This window comes from Ornithorhynchus anatinus, chromosome 1 (assembly GCF_004115215.2).
Source record: "Ornithorhynchus anatinus isolate Pmale09 chromosome 1, mOrnAna1.pri.v4, whole genome shotgun sequence".
NCBI classification, from domain to species: domain Eukaryota; kingdom Metazoa; phylum Chordata; class Mammalia; order Monotremata; family Ornithorhynchidae; genus Ornithorhynchus; species Ornithorhynchus anatinus.
The window spans coordinates 100,310,220-100,330,895 of record NC_041728.1 but is presented as its reverse complement, the minus strand read 5'-3'; the positions used below and the strand labels follow the sequence as shown (position 1 = coordinate 100,330,895).

Sequence of the window (20,676 nt, the reverse complement as noted above, 5' to 3'; positions counted from 1 at the left end):
GGGCACTTACTGTGTTCAGACCACTGAACTAAACGCTTGAAAGAGTACAATATAAGAATCAGCAGAAACATTGCTTGCGCACAGCAAGCTTACCCCCCTGGGAAACCCCTTTCCCCTTCCTGCCGGCTCCAAGGGAAGTGTTCCTGGCCAGCGGGCTTGACTGTGCTTGCCCTCCCTCTTTGCTCTGCAGCTCCTCAATGAGGCATTTGATCTGGCTTGACATGGTGGTCAGAGAGACACCAGCTGGTGTTCGCCCGGCAGAATTTCAAAGTCGTGAATGATCTGTAAATTCTGGGGGGAACCGGTGGCTTATTTTGAGGCTGTTCTGCATTGTGTCAAGTGCCTGGAGGGTTGTTTTTTTCTTTTATGGTGTTTGTTAAGTGCTTACCATGTGCCAGGCACTGTATTAAGTGCTGGGGTAGATACAAGCTAGTCAGGTTGGATCCAGGCCCTGTCCCACATGGGGCTCACCGTCTTGATCCCCATTTTACGACACGGCATACAGCACGGCGCCGTGGATTGAGCACGGGCTTGAGTCAGAAGGTCATGGGTTCTAATCCCAGCTTTGCCACTTGTCTACTGTGTGTCCTTGGGCAAGTCATTTAACCTCTCTGTGCCTCAGTTACCTCGTCTGTAAAAAGGGGATTAAGACTGTAAGCCCCACGTGGGACAACCTGATTGCCTTGTACCTACCCCAGCGCTTAGAACAGTGCTTGGCACATAGTAAGCGCTTAACAAATATCATCACTGTTGTTATTATTTTACCCATAAGGTGACTGAGACACCGAGATAAGTTTTTCTTTTCATAGCATTTGTTTACCAGGTTTGGCTGTTTCCAACCTGATTGGCTAGTATCTACCCCAGCACCAAGTACAGTGCTTGACATAAAGTAAGCACTTAACAAATGCCATCATCATCCTCATTATTTGTTAAATGCTTACTCTGTGCCAGGCACCGTGCTAAGCACAGGGATATATACAAATTAATCAGGTTGTACACAGTCCGCGTTCCACATGGGACTCACAGTGTTAATCTCCATTTTATAGATGAGGTGTGATAATGTATGGATCCGAAAGCCAGACAGTGAAAAGAACAAGATAGAAAGAGCATCGATGCTTTTGATATGCGGTGTTGGAGAAGGCTTTTGCAAATACCAAGGACTGCCTGAAAAACAAACAAATGGATTGTGGAGCAAATTAAGCCAAAGTGATCTTTGAAAAGCCAAATGATTCGATTTGTATCTACCCCAGCATCATCAGGAGGATTAACTCTCTTCTGGAGAAGACACTAATGCTAGGAAAAGTCCAGGGAAAACGTGGAAGAGGCAGCCCGGCTTCTAGATGGATAGAGACCATAACAACGATAACAGAAGAACCATATGAAATGTGGCAGATTATGGCAGAAGACAGGGTGTTCTGGAGAAACAATATCCATAGAGTAGCTATGAATCGGAAATAACATGATGGCACTTGATGATGATGATGATAATAATAACTGAGCCACAGAGAAGTTTAGTGACTTGCTCAAGGTCACACAACACACAAGCAATGCAGCTGGGATTAGAACCCAGGTCCTTTTGACTCTTAGTCCCATGCTCTATCTAGTAGGGCACACTGCAACATTAAATTTAAAAAAATCCATCCTTGGACCTTATTAAGCTGGGATTCTGTTTCCTGCTGGAACAGAGTGGAAGTCCTCAGTGAATGAATCAGTCGTTTTATTGAACGCTTACCGTGTGCAAAGCACTGTACTAAGTGATTGGGAGAGTACAATATAACAGATTTGAAAGTCAAATTTCCTGACCACACCGAGCTTTTAATGAGATTTTCTTATTTATTAGTAAGCAGGTTTTCCCAAAAACAGAGAGAATTTTAAATTTATCATTCTGAGAAGTTGGTGTGTAGTTTTTCTTTCCCCACACAAGTGATGTGGCCTTGATTAATAACATACTGTCTTTGTGCTGGAGGAGATGAGGAAATTAAAATATTTCAATTCAGAGAGCTAATTTTCAGTTTGAGAATGATGCTTTAAAATGAAACTTCAAGTAGGAAGCTCTCGAGGTTCAATTCTCAGTTTTGTTTTTGGGGTGTAGGGAAACTTTATACTTTGAAGTGGTTGATTTGAAGAACATCAGCTAGGTCGTCTTCCCCTGCTGTCCCCTCAGCTCTCCCTGGACTTCTAGGCTCTTATTCTCAAATGTCACCAGGCCTGCCAAGTGCTGAGGATGTTTCTACAAGCAGTATGAATCAATCGATAGATCACTGCCAATTATTGAGCGCTTATTATGTGCAGAGCACTGAGCTCTTGGGAGAGTACAATACAACAGAATTAGCCGACTCTTCGGAACAAAAACGAGTGACTTTCCGTCTTATTTGCTGGCAGCGGAGAGCGGGCTTTGAGGAGGGAGAGGGGAACTGTTTAGATGGGGGCAGCGGGCCAGACTCTGTAGAATTTGTTCTCAGCAATTGCCCCGTCCCCACCCTTATGTCCGAGACTCCCCACCCCCTAAGCGGGGTCTGGGCTCCCCTTGTCTGGCTGCCCACGTCTCCCACCCCACCCTGGACAGCAAAAGGAGCAGTTGATGAAGCAACCAGGGGTGGGTGTGAGGGGCATGTAGAACTGGCCCGGATGGGAGGAGGGGAGGTCAGACTGGGGGAGGAGATCAGAGGGCCCCCTTAGGGCAGGGGCTGAAGGACTTGGACAGAGGTACCCCCAAATCGACCTTCATTAGAGGATGGGGAGGAGTCCGGCCTGGGAAGCTCAGACCTGGCCGTGTAAGCTCCTTGTGGGCAGGGAATGTCTGCCAACTCTGTTATATTGTAACAATAATAATTATAGTATTTGTTCGTTCAATCAATCGTACTTATTGAGCGCTTACTGTGTGCAGAGCACTGTAGTAAGCACTTGGAAAGTACAATTTGGCAACAGATAGAGACAATCCCTACCTAACAGTGGGCTCACAGTCTAGAAGGGGGAAACAGACAACAAGACAAAACAAGTAGACAAGCGTCAGCACCATCGAAGTGCTTACTATGCATCAGGCACTGTTCTAAGCACGGGGGCAAATACAGGCTAATCGGGTTGGGCACAGTCCCTGTCCCACTCGGGACTCACAATCTTAATTCCCACTTTACAGATGAGGGAACTGAGGCACGGAGAAATGAAGTGACTTCCCCAAGGTCACATAGCAGGCAAGCACTTATTACACTGTTCTGTATATAGTAAGTGCTTAGTAAAGGTCACTAATTGATTGACACCCGCTCCCCCGCAGGGGGCCGGGGTGAGGAGGAGGTGGGTCCAATGGTATCTCAGGAGACAGGAATCCTCTCTCCTTAGGAGAAACCCTTATATTGTACTCTCCCAAGCGCTTAGTACAGTGCTCTGCACATAGTAAGAGCTCAATAAATACCATGGATTAGTTGATTGAAACGGATGTCCAAAGAGGGGCGGGGCTGAGCCGATCACTGAGAGGAAAAAGTTTCTCCCCGAGGAGGGGAAGATGGCTGTGACATCCCTGGGATTCCCTCTGCCACCCTCCTGTTGTGGCAACCATGCCACATCCTAAGATTTTTTCATTCATTCATTCAATAGTATTTATTGAGCGCTTACTATATGCTGAGCACTGTACTAAGCGCTTAGAATGTACAAATCGGTAACAGATAGAGACAGCCCCTGCCCTTTGACGGGCTTACAGTCTAATCGGGGGAGAAGGTTTCTAGGCCAGAATGGTTCTTTAGCTCCTGTCTGTAGACTGCCTGCAAATTGCTGACGGTTTGCAACCCTGACTGCCCTCATTTCTCTGAGGAACAGAGAAGTAGAGGACACTGAAAAGAAACCAAGTTTGGTTCAGATGGCTAGAGAGAGTTTGGCTGTTGGAGACTGGGCTTTGGGGCTCCTGAAGAATAGACTTTGTGATGTCACCAGGTTCTGCCCCTCTCATGCACAAGAGTCTCTGGCCGAGAAACCCACCGCTAACATGAATAGGGGGCTCACGATATAAGGGGGAGGAAGAACAGACATTTAAGCATGGCCTACTGGAAAGAGCACGGGCCTGGGAGTCAGAGGACCTGAGTTTTAGTCAAGGATCTATTCTGGGTGATAGTGGGTGCCTACTACATGCTGCACATAAATCAGTCTTCTGGGTCCCCTGTCCTTTTTACTTTAAATTAACTCTCTTGGGGAGCTCACCTGGGTTCATCTTCCACTTCTGTGTAATGACTCTTCGAGACTGTGAAGCTGTTCTGGGCAGGGATTGTCTCTATTTGTTGCTCAATTGTACTTCCCAAGCGCTTAGTACAGTGGTCTGCACACAGTAAGCGCTCAATAAATAGGATTGAATTGAATTAACTCCCAAAGCTACCTTTCTGGCCCAGACCACTCATGTGCTCTGCCATTTGCCCGCTGTGTGTTGTTGGGCAAGTCACTTCACTTCTCTGTGCCTGTTACCACATTTGTAAAAGGGGAATTAAGACTGTGAGTCCTATGTGGGACATAAACTGTATCCAATCTGATTAGCTTGTATCTACCTTAGAGCATAATACAGTGCCTGACACATAGTAAGTGCTCAACAAATGCCATTAACAAAAGGCATTTATTGAGAACTTACACTGCTTACCGTCCAACTTCCCCTCTACCTTCAAACATGCCGACTCTCCCCCATCCTAAAAAAACCTTCCGTTGACCCACTGCCCCCTCCAGTTATCGCCCCATCTCCCTTCTACCCTTCCTTTCAGAACTCCTGGAGTGAGTCATCTACACCCGCTGCCTCAAATTCCTCTCCTCCGACTCTCTCCCGGACCCCCTCCAATCTGGCTTCTGTCCCCTTCATTCCACCAAAACCGCCCTCTCAAAGGTCACCGGTGACCTTCTTCTTGCCAAATCCAATGGCTCCTACTCCATCCTTATCCTCCTCGACTTCTCAGCTGCCTTTGACACTGTCAGCCATCCCCTTCTTCTCAACACCTTATCCAACCTTGGCTTCACTGACTTCATCTTCTCCTGGTTCTCCTCTTATGCCTCTGGCCATTCATTCTCCGTCTCCTTCACGAGCTCCTCCTCCCCCTTCCATTCCCTAACTGTAGGGATTCCTCAGAGTTCAGTTCTTGCTCCCCTTCTGTTCTCCATCTGTACTCACTCCCTTGATGAAATCATTCACTCCCACGGCTTCAACCATCATCTCTACGCAGATGACACCCAAATCTCCATCTCCTCCCCTGTTCTCTCCCCCTCCCTCCAGGCTCGTATCTCCTCCTGCCTTCAGGACATCTCCACCTGGATGTCCTCCCGTCACCTAAAACTCAACATGTCCAAGACTGAGCTCCTCATCTTCCCTCCCAAACCCTGTCCTCTCCCTGACTTTCCCGTCACTGTGGACGGCACTGCCATCCTTCCTGTCTCACAAGCCCGCAACCTTGGTGTCATCCTTGATTCCGCTCTCTCATTTACCCCACGAATCCAATCCACCACCATAACCTTCCGGTCTCACCTTCACAGCATCACCGAGATCCACTCTTTCATCCCCATCCAAACTGCTACCTTGTTGGTACATTCTCTCATCGAATCCTGATTGGATTACTGCATCAGCCTCCTTTCTGTTCTCTCAACCTCCTGTCTCTCCCTGCTTCAGTCTATACTCACTCTGCTGCCTGGATTACCTGTCTACAGAAAAGTTCTGGGCATGTCATCCCCCTCCTCAAAAATCTCTAGTGGTTGCCTATCAACCTCCATATCAAGCAAAAACTTCTCACTATTAGCTTCAAAACTCTCCATCACCTTGCCCCTCTTACCTCACCTCCCTTCTCTCCTTCTACAGCCCAGCCCGCACACTCCGCTGCTCTGGTGCTAACCTTCTCACTGTGCCTCATTCTCCCCTTCCCGCCCTCGCCCCCTATTCCACATCCTACCGCTGTCCTGGAATGCCCTCCTTCCTCAAATCCACCAGTCACACTTCCTCCCTACTGAAAGCTCACCTCCTCCAGGAGGCCTTCCCAGACTAAGCCCCCCTTTTCCTCTGCTCTACCCCTCCCTCACCTCACAGCACTTGTGTATATATAAGAAGCAGAGAAGCAGTGTGGCGCAGTGGAAAGAGCACGGGCTTTGGAGTCAGGGCTCATGAGTTCGAATCCCAGCTCTGCCACTTGTCAGCTGTGTGACTGTGGGCAAGTCACTTAACTTCTCTGTGCCTCAGTTCCCTCATCTGTAAAAATGGGGATTAAGACTGTGAGCCCCACGTGGGACAACCTGATTCCCCTGTGTTTACCCCAGCGCTTAGAACAGTGCTCTGCACATAGTAAGCGCTTAACAAATACCAACATTATTATTATTATTATTATATACAAATTTATCCTATTTATTTATATTAATCATAATAATCGTATTTGTTATGCACTTACTATGTGTGAAGCACTGTTCTTAGCGCTGGGGGTGGGGTGGTACAAGGTGATCAGGTCATCTCACGTGGGGCTCACAGTCTTAATCCCCATTTTACAGATAGGCAACTGAGACACAGAGAAGTTAAGTGACTTGCCCAAAGTCACACAGCTGACAAGTGGTGGAGCTGGGATTAGAACCCATGACCTCTGACTCTCTAGCCCGTCTTCTTTCCACTGAACCACGATGCTTCTCTGTGCATATCTATAATTCTATCGATTTATATTGATGCTATCGACGCCTGCTTATTCGTTTTGATGCCAGTCACCCCCCTTCTAGACCGTGAGCCCATTGTTGGGTAGGGATTGTCTCTGTTGCTGAATTGTACTTTCCAAGAGCGTAGTGCAGTAGTCTGCACACAGTAAGCACTCGATAAATAAGATGAATGAATGAATATACTGTACTAAGTGCTTGGGAGAGTACAATACATCAAGGTCGGTATAATGCTCCCTGCCCACAGTGAGCTTACATATGAGAAAACAGACTTGGAGGCGTTAAATGACTTTGTCTGCCAAATGTCTGCTGTGTGACCTAAAGCAAGTCACTTAACTTCTCTCTCTCTCAGTTTCCTCAACTGTAAAATGCGGATTAAATACACCCGTTCCCCCTCCCACTTAGACAGTGAGCCTGACGTGGGGCAGGGACTGTGTCCAATCTAATTAACATGTATCTCCCCCAGTACTTAGAACGGTGTTTGGCACATAGTAAGCGCTTAACAAATACCATTAAAGAAAAAATAGTGGCAGAGGTGGAATTAGAACCTAGGTCTCTCAGGCCTGTGCTCTTTCCACTGGGCCACACAGCTCCCTGGGCCTGGATCCTCCTCTTTGTCATTCAATATTATTTATTGAGCGCTTACTATGTGCAGAGCACTGTACTAAACGCTTGAATGATGCCGGTATTTGTTAAGCGCTTACTGTGTGCCAAGCACTGCTGTAAGTGCTAAGGTAGATACAAGGTAATTAAGTTGTCCCACATGGGGCTCACAGTCTTAATCCCCATTTTACAGATGAGATAACTGAGGCATAGAGAAGTTAAGTGACTTGCCCGAAGTCACGCAGCTGACAAGCGGCAGGGCCGGGATTAGAACCCACGACCTCTGACTCCCAAGCCCAGGCCCTCTCCGCTAAGCCTTGCTGCTTCTCATAGTCCGGGCAGGATGAGCGGTTCTTGTTGAGAGCTGCCTGTTAAGTAATAAATCTGCATTATAACTCGCAGGAGGATTTATACTCCCAAACCCCCAAAACGAATCTGAAATAACTGAGGTGTTAAAGGATCTCTGAGAAGTACTGACGTTGGCTCCTGAGAGACATTAAAGGTTCTGGTGCACATCTTTAAAGAATCAGAATCACGACTCACGCACACAGGGGTTTAATTCGAGAAGACAGAGAATAAACAACAGAGGGGACAAACCAATAGAAAATTGCAAACTGCCGGCTAGATCCTCCATCCTTCAATCTTTCTCGTCGCCTCGCTACACTGTAAGCTCTTTTCTAGCTTGTACGATTGTTATGGGCAGGGACCGTGTCTGCTAATACTCTTGAATTGTGCTCTCCCAAATGCTTAGTACAGTGCTCTGTGCATAATAAGCTCTCACTAATTACCATTGATGCACTGATCTGCTATAGACTTCTCTGAGAAAGCGAGCTCCCCATCTTCTCTTTCCCTTCCTTCTTTCCTACTCCTCTTCGTCCCCCTCCCCGTTTTAGTATCTTTTCCTCTTGCTCCTGGTCATTTTGCCAAGGGGCTGCCCAGGCCAGGCTCTGTGGCAGGGGAAGAAAGGCTGGCAGGCCTGGAGGAAGACGAGAGGAGTTGTGGTTTCTAAATGAACCCTCCAACTCAGCCGTTTTTCACTCGCTCCGGCTAACTATAACGCAGCCATTTTCCACTCGACAACTCCTTTATTCCCTCATTCGCTCCTAGACCCCAAATCCTGCCAAATTCTTCAGACCTTCAATTCTCCCCTGGGATTATTAGCCTTCCCACCGCCTCTCTCCTTTAAGCCCTGATGACGTTGCCAGCTACTTTGTTGGGAAAATTGAAATAGTCAGTCATGGACTCCCCGAAGTAATAGCAATACTAATGATAATAATAATGATCTATGGTATTCGTTAAGCACTTACTGTGTGCCAAGCACATAGTAGGTACAACATAATCAGGTTGGAAATAGTCTCTATCCCACATGGGGCCCTCAGCCTAAATAGAACAAGTATTTACATCCCCAGTGTACAGATGAAGAATGGAGACGTCGAGAAGTTAGGTGACTTCTCCAAGGTCACACAGGAGGCAAGTGGCGGAGCTGGGATTAGAACCCAAGTGCTCTCCAGATCCGTATGCTATTTCCACTACATCATGCCGCTTCCAAGTTTTCCCATTATTCATTCAGTAGTATTTATTGGTATTTGTTAAGCGCTTACTGCGTGCAGAGAGAGCACTGTTCTAAGCGCTGGGGTAGATACAGGGGAATAAGGTTGTCCCACGTGAGGCTCATAGTTAATCCCCGTTTTACAGATGAGGTAACTGAGGCACAGAGAGGTGAAGTGACTTCCCCCCAATCACACAGCAGACAGAGCTGGGATTCGAACCCACGACCTCTGACTCCCGAGCCCGGGCTCTTTCCACTGAGCCACGCTGCTTCTCTGCTTTATTGAGCACTTACTATGTGCAGAGCACTGTTACTTCCTCAGCACAGTACTGCCGTTTCCTTACATCTCGTTCTCTTGCCGTGAGGGAATCTGTCCTGGGTGATAGCGGGTGCCTACTGTAGTGCATCACATAAATCATTGTTCTGGGTCCCCTGGTCCTTTTACTTTAACTCTCTCGGGGAGCTCACCTGCTAACCTGACTTCATCGTCCACTTCTGCGTGGGAAGCAGCGTGGAAAGAGCACGGGCTTGGGAGTCAGAGGTCATGGGTTCGAATCCCGGCTCTGCCCCTTGTCAGCTGTGTGACTGTGGGCGAGTCGCTTAACTTCTCTGTGCCTCAGTGACCTCATCTGTAAAATGGGGAGGAAGACTGTGAGCCCCACGTGCGACAACCTGATTACCCTGTATCTACCCCCGCGCTTAGAACAGCGCTCTGCACGTAGTAAGCGCTTAACAAATACCAACATTATTATTCCAGGCAACGACTCCCTAAGCTACCTTTCTAACCCGGACCTCCCATCTAATTTACAATCCCACATCTTCTCTTATCTCCAGGACATCGCTACGTGATTATCTCCAGGACACGGTAGATTTAAAACAGAGCTATTGGTTTTTCCCCATATTACCCACTCTTCTCCTCCTAACTTCCCCACTTGCTCCATCCCAGAAGTCCGTGACCTCGGTGTCATCTTGGGTTGCTCCTCACTGCCTTTCGATTCCCATTTTCAATCTGGAGAAGCAGCATGGCCTAGTGACCTGGGAGTCAGGAGGCCTTGGATTCCAATCCTGGCTCTGCCACTTGTCTGCTGTGTGACCTTGGGCAAGTCACTTCGCTTCTCTGTGCCTCAGTTACCTTAGCTGTAAAATGGGACTAAGACTGTGCACCCTTTATGGGACAGGGGCTGTGTCCAACCTGATTAACTTGTCTCTACCCCAGTGCTTAGTTCAGTGCTTAGTTCAGGTCCTGACACATCATAAGCGCTTAACAAATACCGTGAAAAACAAAAATCTGCAGCCAAATCTTGCCAGTTCTTCCTACGTAACATCTCCTGGATCAATCCCTTCCTTTCCATCCCAACAGCTTCCACCCTGGTCCAAACTGTGATCACAGAAAAGAGTAAGGATGGAAGCCCCGAGAAGCAGCATGGCCTAGTGGCAGGAGCATGGGTCTGGGAGTCAGAGGTCCTGGGTTCTAATTCTGACTCCACCAAGTACCTGCTGTGAGACCTTGGACAAGTCACTTAACTTCTCTGTGCCTCAGTTCCCTCATCTTTTAAATGGGGACTTCAATACCTTCTTCCCCTCCTATTTAGTCTGTGGGCCTCGTGTGGGACCTGGCGATCTTGTATGTACCCCAGTGCTTAAAACAGTGCTTGGCACATAATAAGTACTTAACATATACCACAATTTTAATTATTAGTATTAGCAACTAGACTGTTGAGATTGTGAGCCCCATGTGGGACAGGGATTGTGTCCAACCTGATTTGCTTGTATCTACCCCAGCGCTTAATACAGTGCTTGGCACGTAGGAAGCACTTAAATACTACAAGTATTATTATTATTGCCTCAGCCTCCTCTCTGGCCTCCTGTTTCTCTCTCCATTGTAATCTCCACTGCTTCGATCATGTTATCAAAGCCTAACGCGCTGCACTTCTCAAACCCCCCCCACTGACTTCATGTGTCCTGTACTCTCCCAAGCACTTAATAAAGTGCTCTACACATAGTAAATGCTCAATTAATATCATCTATGATGAAACCAGCTCTCTTCATTCCTCCCCACCCAACCTTCTAGCTGTATCTTGTTCTCGCCTCTCCCGTTTCCGCCTCTCTTCCTTCACCTATGCTGTTCCCCAAGCTGGAACTCTCTCCCCGCTGAAATCTGACCGATCACAGCCTTCTCCACATCCACAGACCTCCTAAAATCCCTCCTCCTACAGCCAGACCTAGCCACTTGGTTCCTGAATCCCAAATCATACTTCCCAACTACTAACCATTGTCAACATCAATGGCAAGTCAAGATTTTTCGCCCTGAAAGGCTGGTGCAGCACCACCGTCCTTCCCGTCTCACAAGCCCTTAACCTTTGCATCCGCCTAGGCTCAGATCTCTCATTCCATCCACATATACTATCGGTCACAAAACTGTAGGTTCTACCTTGACAAAATCGCTAGAATCCACCCCTTTCTCTCCATCCAAACTGCCCCCGCCGCCCCGGTATGAGCACTTGCCATATCCCGCCTCGACTTCTGCGTCAGCCTCCTGGCTGACCTCTCTGCCTCCGGCCTTTACTTTCTCTAGTCTATACTTCAGTTTGTTGATGGATCAGTTTTCTGAAAAAGCATTCTGCCGACACCTGCTCATTTCTCAGAAACCTCCAGTGGTTGCCCAGCCATCTCTGCATCAAACAGATACTCCTGACCATCAGTATTAAGGCATTCAATCAGCTCCCCCACTCCTATCCAATCTTGCTAACCTATTACAACCCATCCCACTACCTACTCTCTTCTAACATCAACCTACTCATCTGATCTTTCTTGCCACTGACACTTCGCTCATGTCCTCCCTCCTAACTGGAACTCCCTCCCCCTTCATAGCCTACAAACCACGGCTCTCCATTTTCAAAGTCCTGCTAAATCATATCTCCTCCAAGAAGGCTTCCCTAACTAACCTCTCATTTCCCTAAAGCACTTGGGTCTTTACTTTCTAAACACTTCAGTCCTCACCCCACCCCCACCGGACTGATGTGCATCTGCTTATACCCTGCCACTTTTCCTATCTGCAATTTCTTTTAATGTGTGTCTGTCCCGCTAGTTTGCAAGCTCTTTGAGAGCAGGGATCATGTCCACTAACTCTATTGTATTGCACTCTCCCAATCACCTAATAACAGTGTTCTGCACAGAATAAGCATTCAATATATACTCTTAGTTGATTGAGCAACGTAGTTCCACTGCGTGGCACCAATGAGGAGTATATGTGTCGGCAGAACACCCATGCAGCCATTTTATAGGGAGCTAGAAGGGGTCCCCTGCAAGCCTGGAATAAATGATGGAATGAAACACCATCTCAAACAATTTGCTCAGAGACCACTGAGGCGCCAGACCAGCCAGCCCCTCATGGTTGAGATAATGTCATTCAGACAATCAATAGTATTTACTGAGCACTGCCCTCTAGACTGTAAGCACCTTGTGGGCAGGAAATGTGTCTACCGACTTGTACTCTCCCAAGCACTTAGTACAGTGAAAAACAATAATAATAATAATTGTGGTATTTGTGAAGCACTTCCTATATGTCAGGCACTGTACTAAGCGCTGGGGTATACAAGGTAATTGGGTTGGATATAGTCCCTGTCCCACACTGGGCTCACAGTTTTAATCCCCATTTTAAAGATGAGGTAACTGAGGCACAGAGAAGTGAAGTGACATGCCCAAGGTCACACATCAGACCCGTGGCAGATCCGAGATCAGAACCTGCCCGAGCTCTCTCCATTAGGCCACGTTGCTTCCCTAATGCTCAGTAAGTGCTCATGAATAAGATTGATGAGTACTTGGAACAGTACCATGCAACAGAGTTGGTAGACTTATTCCCTGCCCATAAAGAGCTTACAGTCTACCAACTCTGTTGTATGGTACTCTTCCAAATGCTTAGTACAGTGCTCTGCACATAGGAGATGCTCAAAATTTACCACTCATTGACTTATGGGCTGTAATTAGGAGAGTGATTGCTTTCCTCAAGCAAAAGCTTTGTGATGAATGGGATAACATGAGTTAGGCTTGAAAGCGGACAGGGTTTGTAAGGGGCAAACCCATTAACACAGCAAAGAGCCATTGAGAAATAGCATGGCCTAGTGGAAAGGACACAAGCCTGGGAGTCAGAAGGACCTGGGTTCGGATCTCGGCTTCAGTTGCCTGCTGTGTGACCTTGGGGAAGTCGTTTAACGTATCCTTGCCTCAGTTACCTCATCTGTAAAAGGGAATTAAGACTGTGAGCCCCATTTTCCTCTACTCCTCCTCCCCTCCCCATCTCCTCAACTCCCTCCCTCTGTTCTACCCCACTCCCTGCCATGTATTCTATTTATTTTACTAATGATATCATATATCTATAATTCTGTTTATTTATATTGACGCTATTGATGCCTGTTTACTTGTTTTGTTGTCTGTCTCCCCCTTTCTAGACTGTGAGCCTGTTTTGGGGTAGGGATTGTCTCTGTTTGTTGCTGAATTGTATTTTCCAAGCACTTAGTGCTCAATAAATACGATTGAATGAATGTCCAACCTCATTACTTTGTATCTCCCCCAGTGCTTAGAACCGTGCCTGGCACGTAGTGAATGCTTAATCCAAAACCAAAAAAAATTCATGCAGACAATGAGGAAAGGTGTTTTGATCAAGAATTGGTCAATTCAGGATAGAGAAGCAGAGTGGCTCAGTGGAAAAGAGCCCGGGCTTGGGAGTCAGAGGTCATGGGTTTGAATCTCGGCTCTGCCACTTTTTAGCTGTGTGACTGTGGACAAGTCACTTAACTTCTCTGTGCCTCAGTTACCTCATCTATAATATGGGGATGAAGACTGTGAGCCTCACGAGGGACCACCTGATTACCCTGTATCTACCCCAGCGCTTCGAACAGTGCTCTGTACACTGAAGTGCTTAACAAATGCCAACATTATTATTATTATTATTTTGCACACATCAATAGGATCTCACTGTCAGGACCGTCATTTTCCAAGTGATGCATATGTAAATTCAGTGGTTTTATCGGTGTGACTGACAGTGTGGCCGACAAGTCTAATGGGTGACTGACAGTTCCTTCTGCATTCTTGTACTTAGAGAGACTGTCCCCCTCCCCCAGGGCTGGGCCCTGTTTTCGTTGGTCCCCTTTTTACGTCATTACCTTGTCAAAGTCTCTGCTTCAAACGCATCTCTCCATTTATAATTGTATTATGTCAGGCACGTCTGACTTCTCCCAGGTGTTAAATGGCAATGAGGGCTTGCGTCATTAATGTTTCTTCTGCTCTCCCTGCTTAGAATTTCCCCCATTGAAGCTGATCACAAAACTGCTGTTTGAGAATCCTGCTTGTCACTCATTCTCTTCAGCTTGCCAGAGAAAGGACTCTCATGGGTGACAGTGAGTGCCTAGTATTGTGCAAAGATGTGATGTGAAGATCATCACTTCAGTCTCAAGGAACTGACTATGTTCAGGGCCGTCATTGTTTGTAACTTTGCCCTGATGTATGTAGGCGTATGCACATACAAATATACACTCATACTCGTGTCTCTCTCTCTTTCTCCCTCTCTCTCTCTATATCTCTTCCCTTCCTGGTTGAGTAACGGCAAGCTTTAAAAATGCCCGTCTTCTCTGGCCAGAAGTTTCAGATTCATTTGTCAGTCTCGAACATTAATTCAAAGTCACCTCAAAAAACAGAGCAGCGTTAACTTTCTGTTCAACTCACTCTCCAATGGCTTCTTCCCCTTTGCCCTCAAACATGCCCATGTCTCCCCCATCCTAGAGAAACCCTCTCTTGACCCCACTTCCCCTTCCAGTTATCGCCCTATCTCCCTCCTATCCTTCCTCTCCAAACTCCTAGAACGAGTCATCTACACTCGCTGCCTTGAATTCCTCAACTCCAACTCTCTCCAGGACCCCCTGCAATCTGGCTTCCGTCCCAACGCTCTACCGAGATGGCTCTCTCTAAGGTCACCCGTGACCTCCTTCTTGCCAAATCCAATGGCTCCTACTCTATCGTAATCCTCCTCGACCTCTCGGCTGCCTTTGACACTGTCGACCATCCCCTTCTCCTTCACACCTTATCTCACCTTGGCTTCACGGACTCCGTCCTCTCCCGGTTCTCCTCTTATCTTTCTGGGCGTTCCTTCTCGGTCTCCTTCGCGGGCTCCTCCTCCCCCTCCCATCCGCTAACTGTAGGGGTTCCTCAAGGGTCAGTTCTGGGCCCTCTTCTGTTCTCCATCTACACTCACTCCCTTGGTGAACTCATTCGCTCCCACGACTTCCACTATCATCTCTATGCAGATGACACATAGATCTCCATCTCCTCCCCTGTTCTCTCCCCCTTCCTTCAGGCTTGTATCTCCTCCTGCCTCCGGGACATCTCCACCTGGCTGTCTGCCCGCCACCTAAAACTCAACATGTCCAAAACTGAGTTCCTTATCTTCCCTTCCAAGCCCTGTCCTCTTGCTGACTTCCCTGTCACCGTGGATGGTACGACCATCCTTCCCGTCTCTCAGACCCACAACCTCGGCATCATCCTTGACTCAGCTCTCTCATTCACCCCACACATCGGATCCATCACCAAGATCTACCGGTCTCAACTTTATAATATCGCCAAGATCCGCCCTTTCCTCTCCACCCAAACGGCTATCTTACTGGTATAGGCTTTCATAATATCCCGGCTGGATTATTGTGTCAACCTTCTCTCTGATCTCCCTTCCTCCCGTCTCTCCTAGCTCCAGTCTGTTCTTCATTCCGCTGCCCAGATCATCTTCCTGCAGAAACGCTCTGGGCCTGTCACTCCCCTCCTTAAAATCCTCCAGTGGTCGCCTATCAACCTCCGCACGAAACAAAAACTTCTCACTCTGGGCTTCAAGGCTCTCCATCACCTTGCCCCCTCCTACCTCTCCTCCCTTTTGTCTTTCTACTGCCCACCCCGCACGCTCCGTTCCTCTGACGCCCACCTCCTCACTGTCCCCCGTTCTCGCCTGTCCCGCCGTCGACCCCTGGACCACGTCCCCCCTCTGGCCTGGAATGCCCTCCCTCCTCACCTCCACCAAACTAACTCTCTTCCCATCTTCAAAGCCCTACTGAGAGCTCACCTCCTCCAAGGGGCCTTCCCAGACTGAGCTTCCCCTTTTCCCTCTGCTCCCTCTCTGCCCCCCTTCACCTCCCCTCAGCTAAGGCCCCTTTCCCCCCTTTCCCTCTGCTCCTCCCCCTCTCCCTTCCCCTCCCCTCAGCACTGTGCTCATTTGTATATACTTTTATTACCCTATTTATTTTGTTAATGAGGTGTACATCACATCCCCTTGATTCTATTTATCATGATTAAGTTGTCTTGTTTTTGTCCATCTGTCTCCCCCGATTAGACTGTGAGCCATCAATGGGCAGGGATGGTCTCTTTCTGTTGCCGAACTGTACATTCCAAGCGCTTAGTATAGTGCTCTGCACATAGTAAGTGCTCAATAAACATTATTGAATAATGATTATTGAATTATTAAATATTGAATTATTAAATATTATTGAATAATGAATGTTTGCGCCCCTGGACATGTGAGGGGTCAGGATCAATCTGAACTTGCCCAGGAGCCTGAAAACTGTCTTTTCAAGAAGTTCTCTAAGTGGTAGGTAGTGTGGCTCATTGGAAAGAGCCCGGGCTTGGGAGTCAGAGGTCATGGGTTCGAATCCTAACTCTGCCACTTGTCAGCTGTGTGACTATGGGCAAGTCACTTCACTTCTCTGTGCCTCAGTTACCTCATCTGCAAAATGGGGATTAAGTCTGTAAACCTCAAGTGGGACAACCTGATTCCCCTGTATCTACCCCAGCGCTTAGAAGTGCTCTGCACATAGTAAGCGCTTAACAAATACCAACATTATTATTATTATTATTATTATTATTATTAACTGAGTTGAGATTATTTGAGGGAGGGCACTGTTTTCAATAGTTTCTTAAATCCTTCCCTTTTCTAGAAATCAAATCTGGCCAATTGTTAGCGGAAGAAAGAGAGACCCGTCATCTCGTAGATTATCCCAGTTGCTATAAGTGGTGATACTTTTCACATCTGTGGTCATGATTCTAGGTGGATATTGCTGTCCAGCTTTGAAAAATCATTTCTGTCTTCCTTTGCAAAATATTTGCATTTCTTCTTCCAATCAGTCCTTAGATGTTTTCTTTTATCATTTCAGGTTTGCTTCGTGAACCTCGATGCAAACCCAGAAAGCAGCAGCAGTGATCTTGCTCATCAGGTAATATATTTAAAAATAGAATTTCAGTGCTAATCTAAAAAAAAAAAATTGGAGAAAACCAGCTTGATTTAGTGACCTGAGTTTTCCAATTCTGCCAATGTTGCATATTTTGCAGCTAAACTCATTCTAGGCTTGGTTTCCATCTGGTTCATTTTTATGACTCAGAACAACTGCCTCCTTTTCATTTTTTCATTATCAAGCAAGTAAGACAGATTTTGACATTTTGACATTCTATTTTAATGTGATTCTTCTAAGCTATTAAAATAAAATCCCTTAATTTGATTTTAAATTTCCCAGTGGGTAATCCTGTTAATATTTCAAAGGTCTGATTACACAGATTATAAAGTGAAAATAGCTTTTTTGTTTGTTTGCCTTAAATTCAGGAGCAGATTCGATGAGTTGAGAAGCAGCATGGCCTAGTGGAAAGAGCATGGGTTTGGAAATCCGAGGACTTGAATTCTAATCCTGGCTTTACCGTGTCCCTGCTGTGTGACCTTGGACAAGTCACTTTACTTCTATGGGCCTCAGTTAGATCATCTATAAAATGGGAATTAAGACTGAGCCCCATGTGGGACTTTGTCCAACTTATCTTGTATCAACCTTAGCGCTTAGTAAAGTGCCTGGCACATAGTAAGAGCTCAACAAATACCATACCAAAAAATAAGAGATGAACATCGGGGCAGCCATTTTGTTTATAACTTTATTTTGGTCTCCAGAGTGAAAGATAATATGAACCCAAGGAAAAATATGCCTTCTCCAAGTGGATTTACTTTCATCATCAATCGGTCAAGTTTTAGAACCAGAAAACTCATAACCATACTTTTAAAGCATACTTTTAAAGCACAGTAATGCTAGTGATAGCATTTATTAAGCACTTACTACCTGAAAAGCACTGTGCTACCTACAAGAAAATCAGAGCGGACATGGTCCTTATCCTACATGGGGCTCACAGTCTGTGAAGCAGAAAGACAGGTATTTTACCCCCATTTTACAGATGCAGAAACGGAGACACCAGGAGGTTAAGTGGTTTGCCCAAGGTCAAAAAATAAATAAGTGGCAGAGGTAGAAATAGAACTTGCTCGCTTGACTTGCAGTCTCCTGCTCCTCATACCTAGGCCACATTTCCTTCTTGTCAAACAAGCTTGAGAATGAGATGATGATGATGGTATTTGTTAAGCACTTACTATGGGCCAAGCACTGTTCTAAGCGCTGAGCACTAAGAGTTGACTTCAACCCTCAAAGGTGGCTCTCCTACATAGTCGCACCCAGGGATGTACGTACAATTCTCATGAGCATTCCGTATTCCCTGCCCGTCCTCTAGACTGTAAACTCGTTCTCAAGACTGTAAGCTTATTGTGGGCAGAGAATATGTCTGTTTATTGTTATAGTGTATTCTCCCAAGAGCTTAGTACAGTGCTCTGCACACGGTAAGCACTCAATAAATACGATTGAATGAATGAAAGGGGGGCAAGACCCACCGGGCCGGTAATACGATTGCCACCAGCCAGCACTGCCCCTGTCCACTTTTCAGTGCTCTGGCTCTGTGCCCTCCTGGGCCCCAAGTTTAGGGAGTGAGAAGCCCAAGTTCTGAGTTCCTGCAGAGCCATCACTGAATGACAGGATTTAAGGATGTGCACATTAGTGTGGAAGGTAGGAGTGAATATCAAGCGTGTCAAGAGTAGAGCTCCAAGGTTATAGCCCTAAAGTCATTTTAACGCCTCGAATGGTTTAGCTCTTGCTCTGAGGAAGTGGTTGGCATTTTTCAGTTTTCAGACCCCATGTTCATCTTCCGCCCTGCAGAAACTCGTCAGTGTGTCACCGGATCTTCCGAAGCTCATCAGCTCTGGGAACATCCAACAACCGAAAGAAAATGAAATCGTCCTCCTGAGTGGGTTACCATCATCGAGAAATCTTCAGGCTGACCTTGAAGTCTCCCAGGTAAGGAGAGAAGGCCTCAGGTTGGGTCCCATGACTTTGAGAGAACCATTTGTTCATTCAGTCATATTTATTGGGCGCTTACTGGGTGCAGAGCACTGTACTCAGCACTTGGGAGAGTACAATATAACAATAAGCAGACACATTCCCTGCCCACAATGAGCTTTCAATCTAAAACAAATAGTTGGAAACCCTTCAACAGGCATGAAATGCCTGTGAGCGTCAGGAAAGGGAAACGTCCGAAACACTGGTTTATCCAAGCCAAGAGAAAATCAAAGACTCCACCTTTTAGGTAGAAGAATTGGCAATTCACATTTATAATGATGCTATTCTGGCTTTCTGTAGCTTAGGACGCAGTGGGAGCGAGTGGCCCGAATTTGATTGCTTCCTCCAAGATATTTGCTCAGAATCACCCACCACATCATCAAGAGGTTATCTGACTATAAGTCCACCATGGTTTTTGAGAACTAGATTGAAGGTGAAGGAGATATTTTGCATCCCTGTGATCATCACAGTCATTACCTTTGAATCTTGGCTCCTTCTGAGATGGTCAACTCCTAGGCAAAGCTTTGCTTGCTTCACATTATAATTCCAGTGCTCAGTGCTTCTGGGGCTAAGGAGAGTTAATCATTTTTGCTTTGTGGTTTAAGATGACCTCCCTGCTTGAATGAAGAGGTGGAGGGGTTGCGGGGAAGGGAGACAGCAAGAGAGAGAGAGAAAGAGATAAAAGAAAAAGCGTATCTATGGAGCACATGCACACCAAATATGATATTTGGGGAAATTTTGTCTGGCTCATTCTTAGTTTTTGGTTTACAGCCTCAGATAGTCCTATAAGAAATCACCTAAAATGGATTGACTAAAATTAACTTGTCAAAGTCATAATTCATAGGCGACTTGCATCGTAAACTGGGATCCAGGATTCATTCATTCATTCAGTCGTATTTATTGAGTGCTTACTATGTGCAGAGCACTGTACTAAGCGCTTGGAATGTACAAATCGGCAACAGAGACAGTCCCTGCCCATTGACGGGCTTACAGTCTAATTGAAGGGTTTACAGTCTAATCGGATTGACTTGAGCATCAATTGAACCATAGATAGCAAAGTCTTACTTGTTTTTTGGCTGAATTAAATTTAGTGGTTTTATTTTGAATTAAAGGAACTACCTCTGCTTTGTACAATGGAAGAGAAGGCAAGCCTTGGTAGGTGGAAGGGGAAGTAAATAAAAAGTTGTTTAAGATAGAGTACAGTGTCCTGGAATGCATTATACTCGACTATTTCCCCATCCCCAATTCATTCATTCATTTAATCATATTTATTAAGCACTTACTGTGTGCAGAGCACTGTACTAAAGTCCTTGGAAAAATACAATACAACAATGAAGTTTAACGTCTGTCACCTCCTATAGACGGTAATCTCCTCATGGCCAGGGGCCGTGTCTACCAGCTCTTTTGTATTATACAGTCCCAAGTGCTTAGTACAGTGCTCTGCACACAGTAAACACTTAGTAAATACCATCGATTGACTGATTGGAAACAAAGCAAACCTAATAAAAGTCCATTTTATTTACATTCTAAATATTTGAAGTGTTAAAGCAGAAGAGAAAAGCTTATGTTGTTTGTAAACTACTAAAGTAGTAAAGACAGGAGTAGAATAGCAGCAGATAATATGTTGTCCGTGGAGATTAATTAAAAAGAGAAACATTT

General features: G+C 46.2%; 1 protein-coding gene across 4 annotated transcripts in view; it reads left to right on the top strand.

Moving 5' to 3' along the window:
* Nucleotides 1-20,676, top strand: part of LOC100074016 (SPHK1 interactor, AKAP domain containing) — an 81,581-nt gene that overhangs the window by 30,672 nt on the left and 30,233 nt on the right. For all 4 annotated transcript variants that reach the window (XM_029071303.2, XM_029071314.2, XM_029071299.2 and 1 more), the window contains 2 exons: nucleotides 16,978-17,037; nucleotides 18,838-18,975. In XM_029071303.2, the coding sequence (XP_028927136.1) occupies nucleotides 16,978-17,037; nucleotides 18,838-18,975 (198 nt within the window). The remainder of the gene's footprint in view (nucleotides 1-16,977; nucleotides 17,038-18,837; nucleotides 18,976-20,676) is intronic.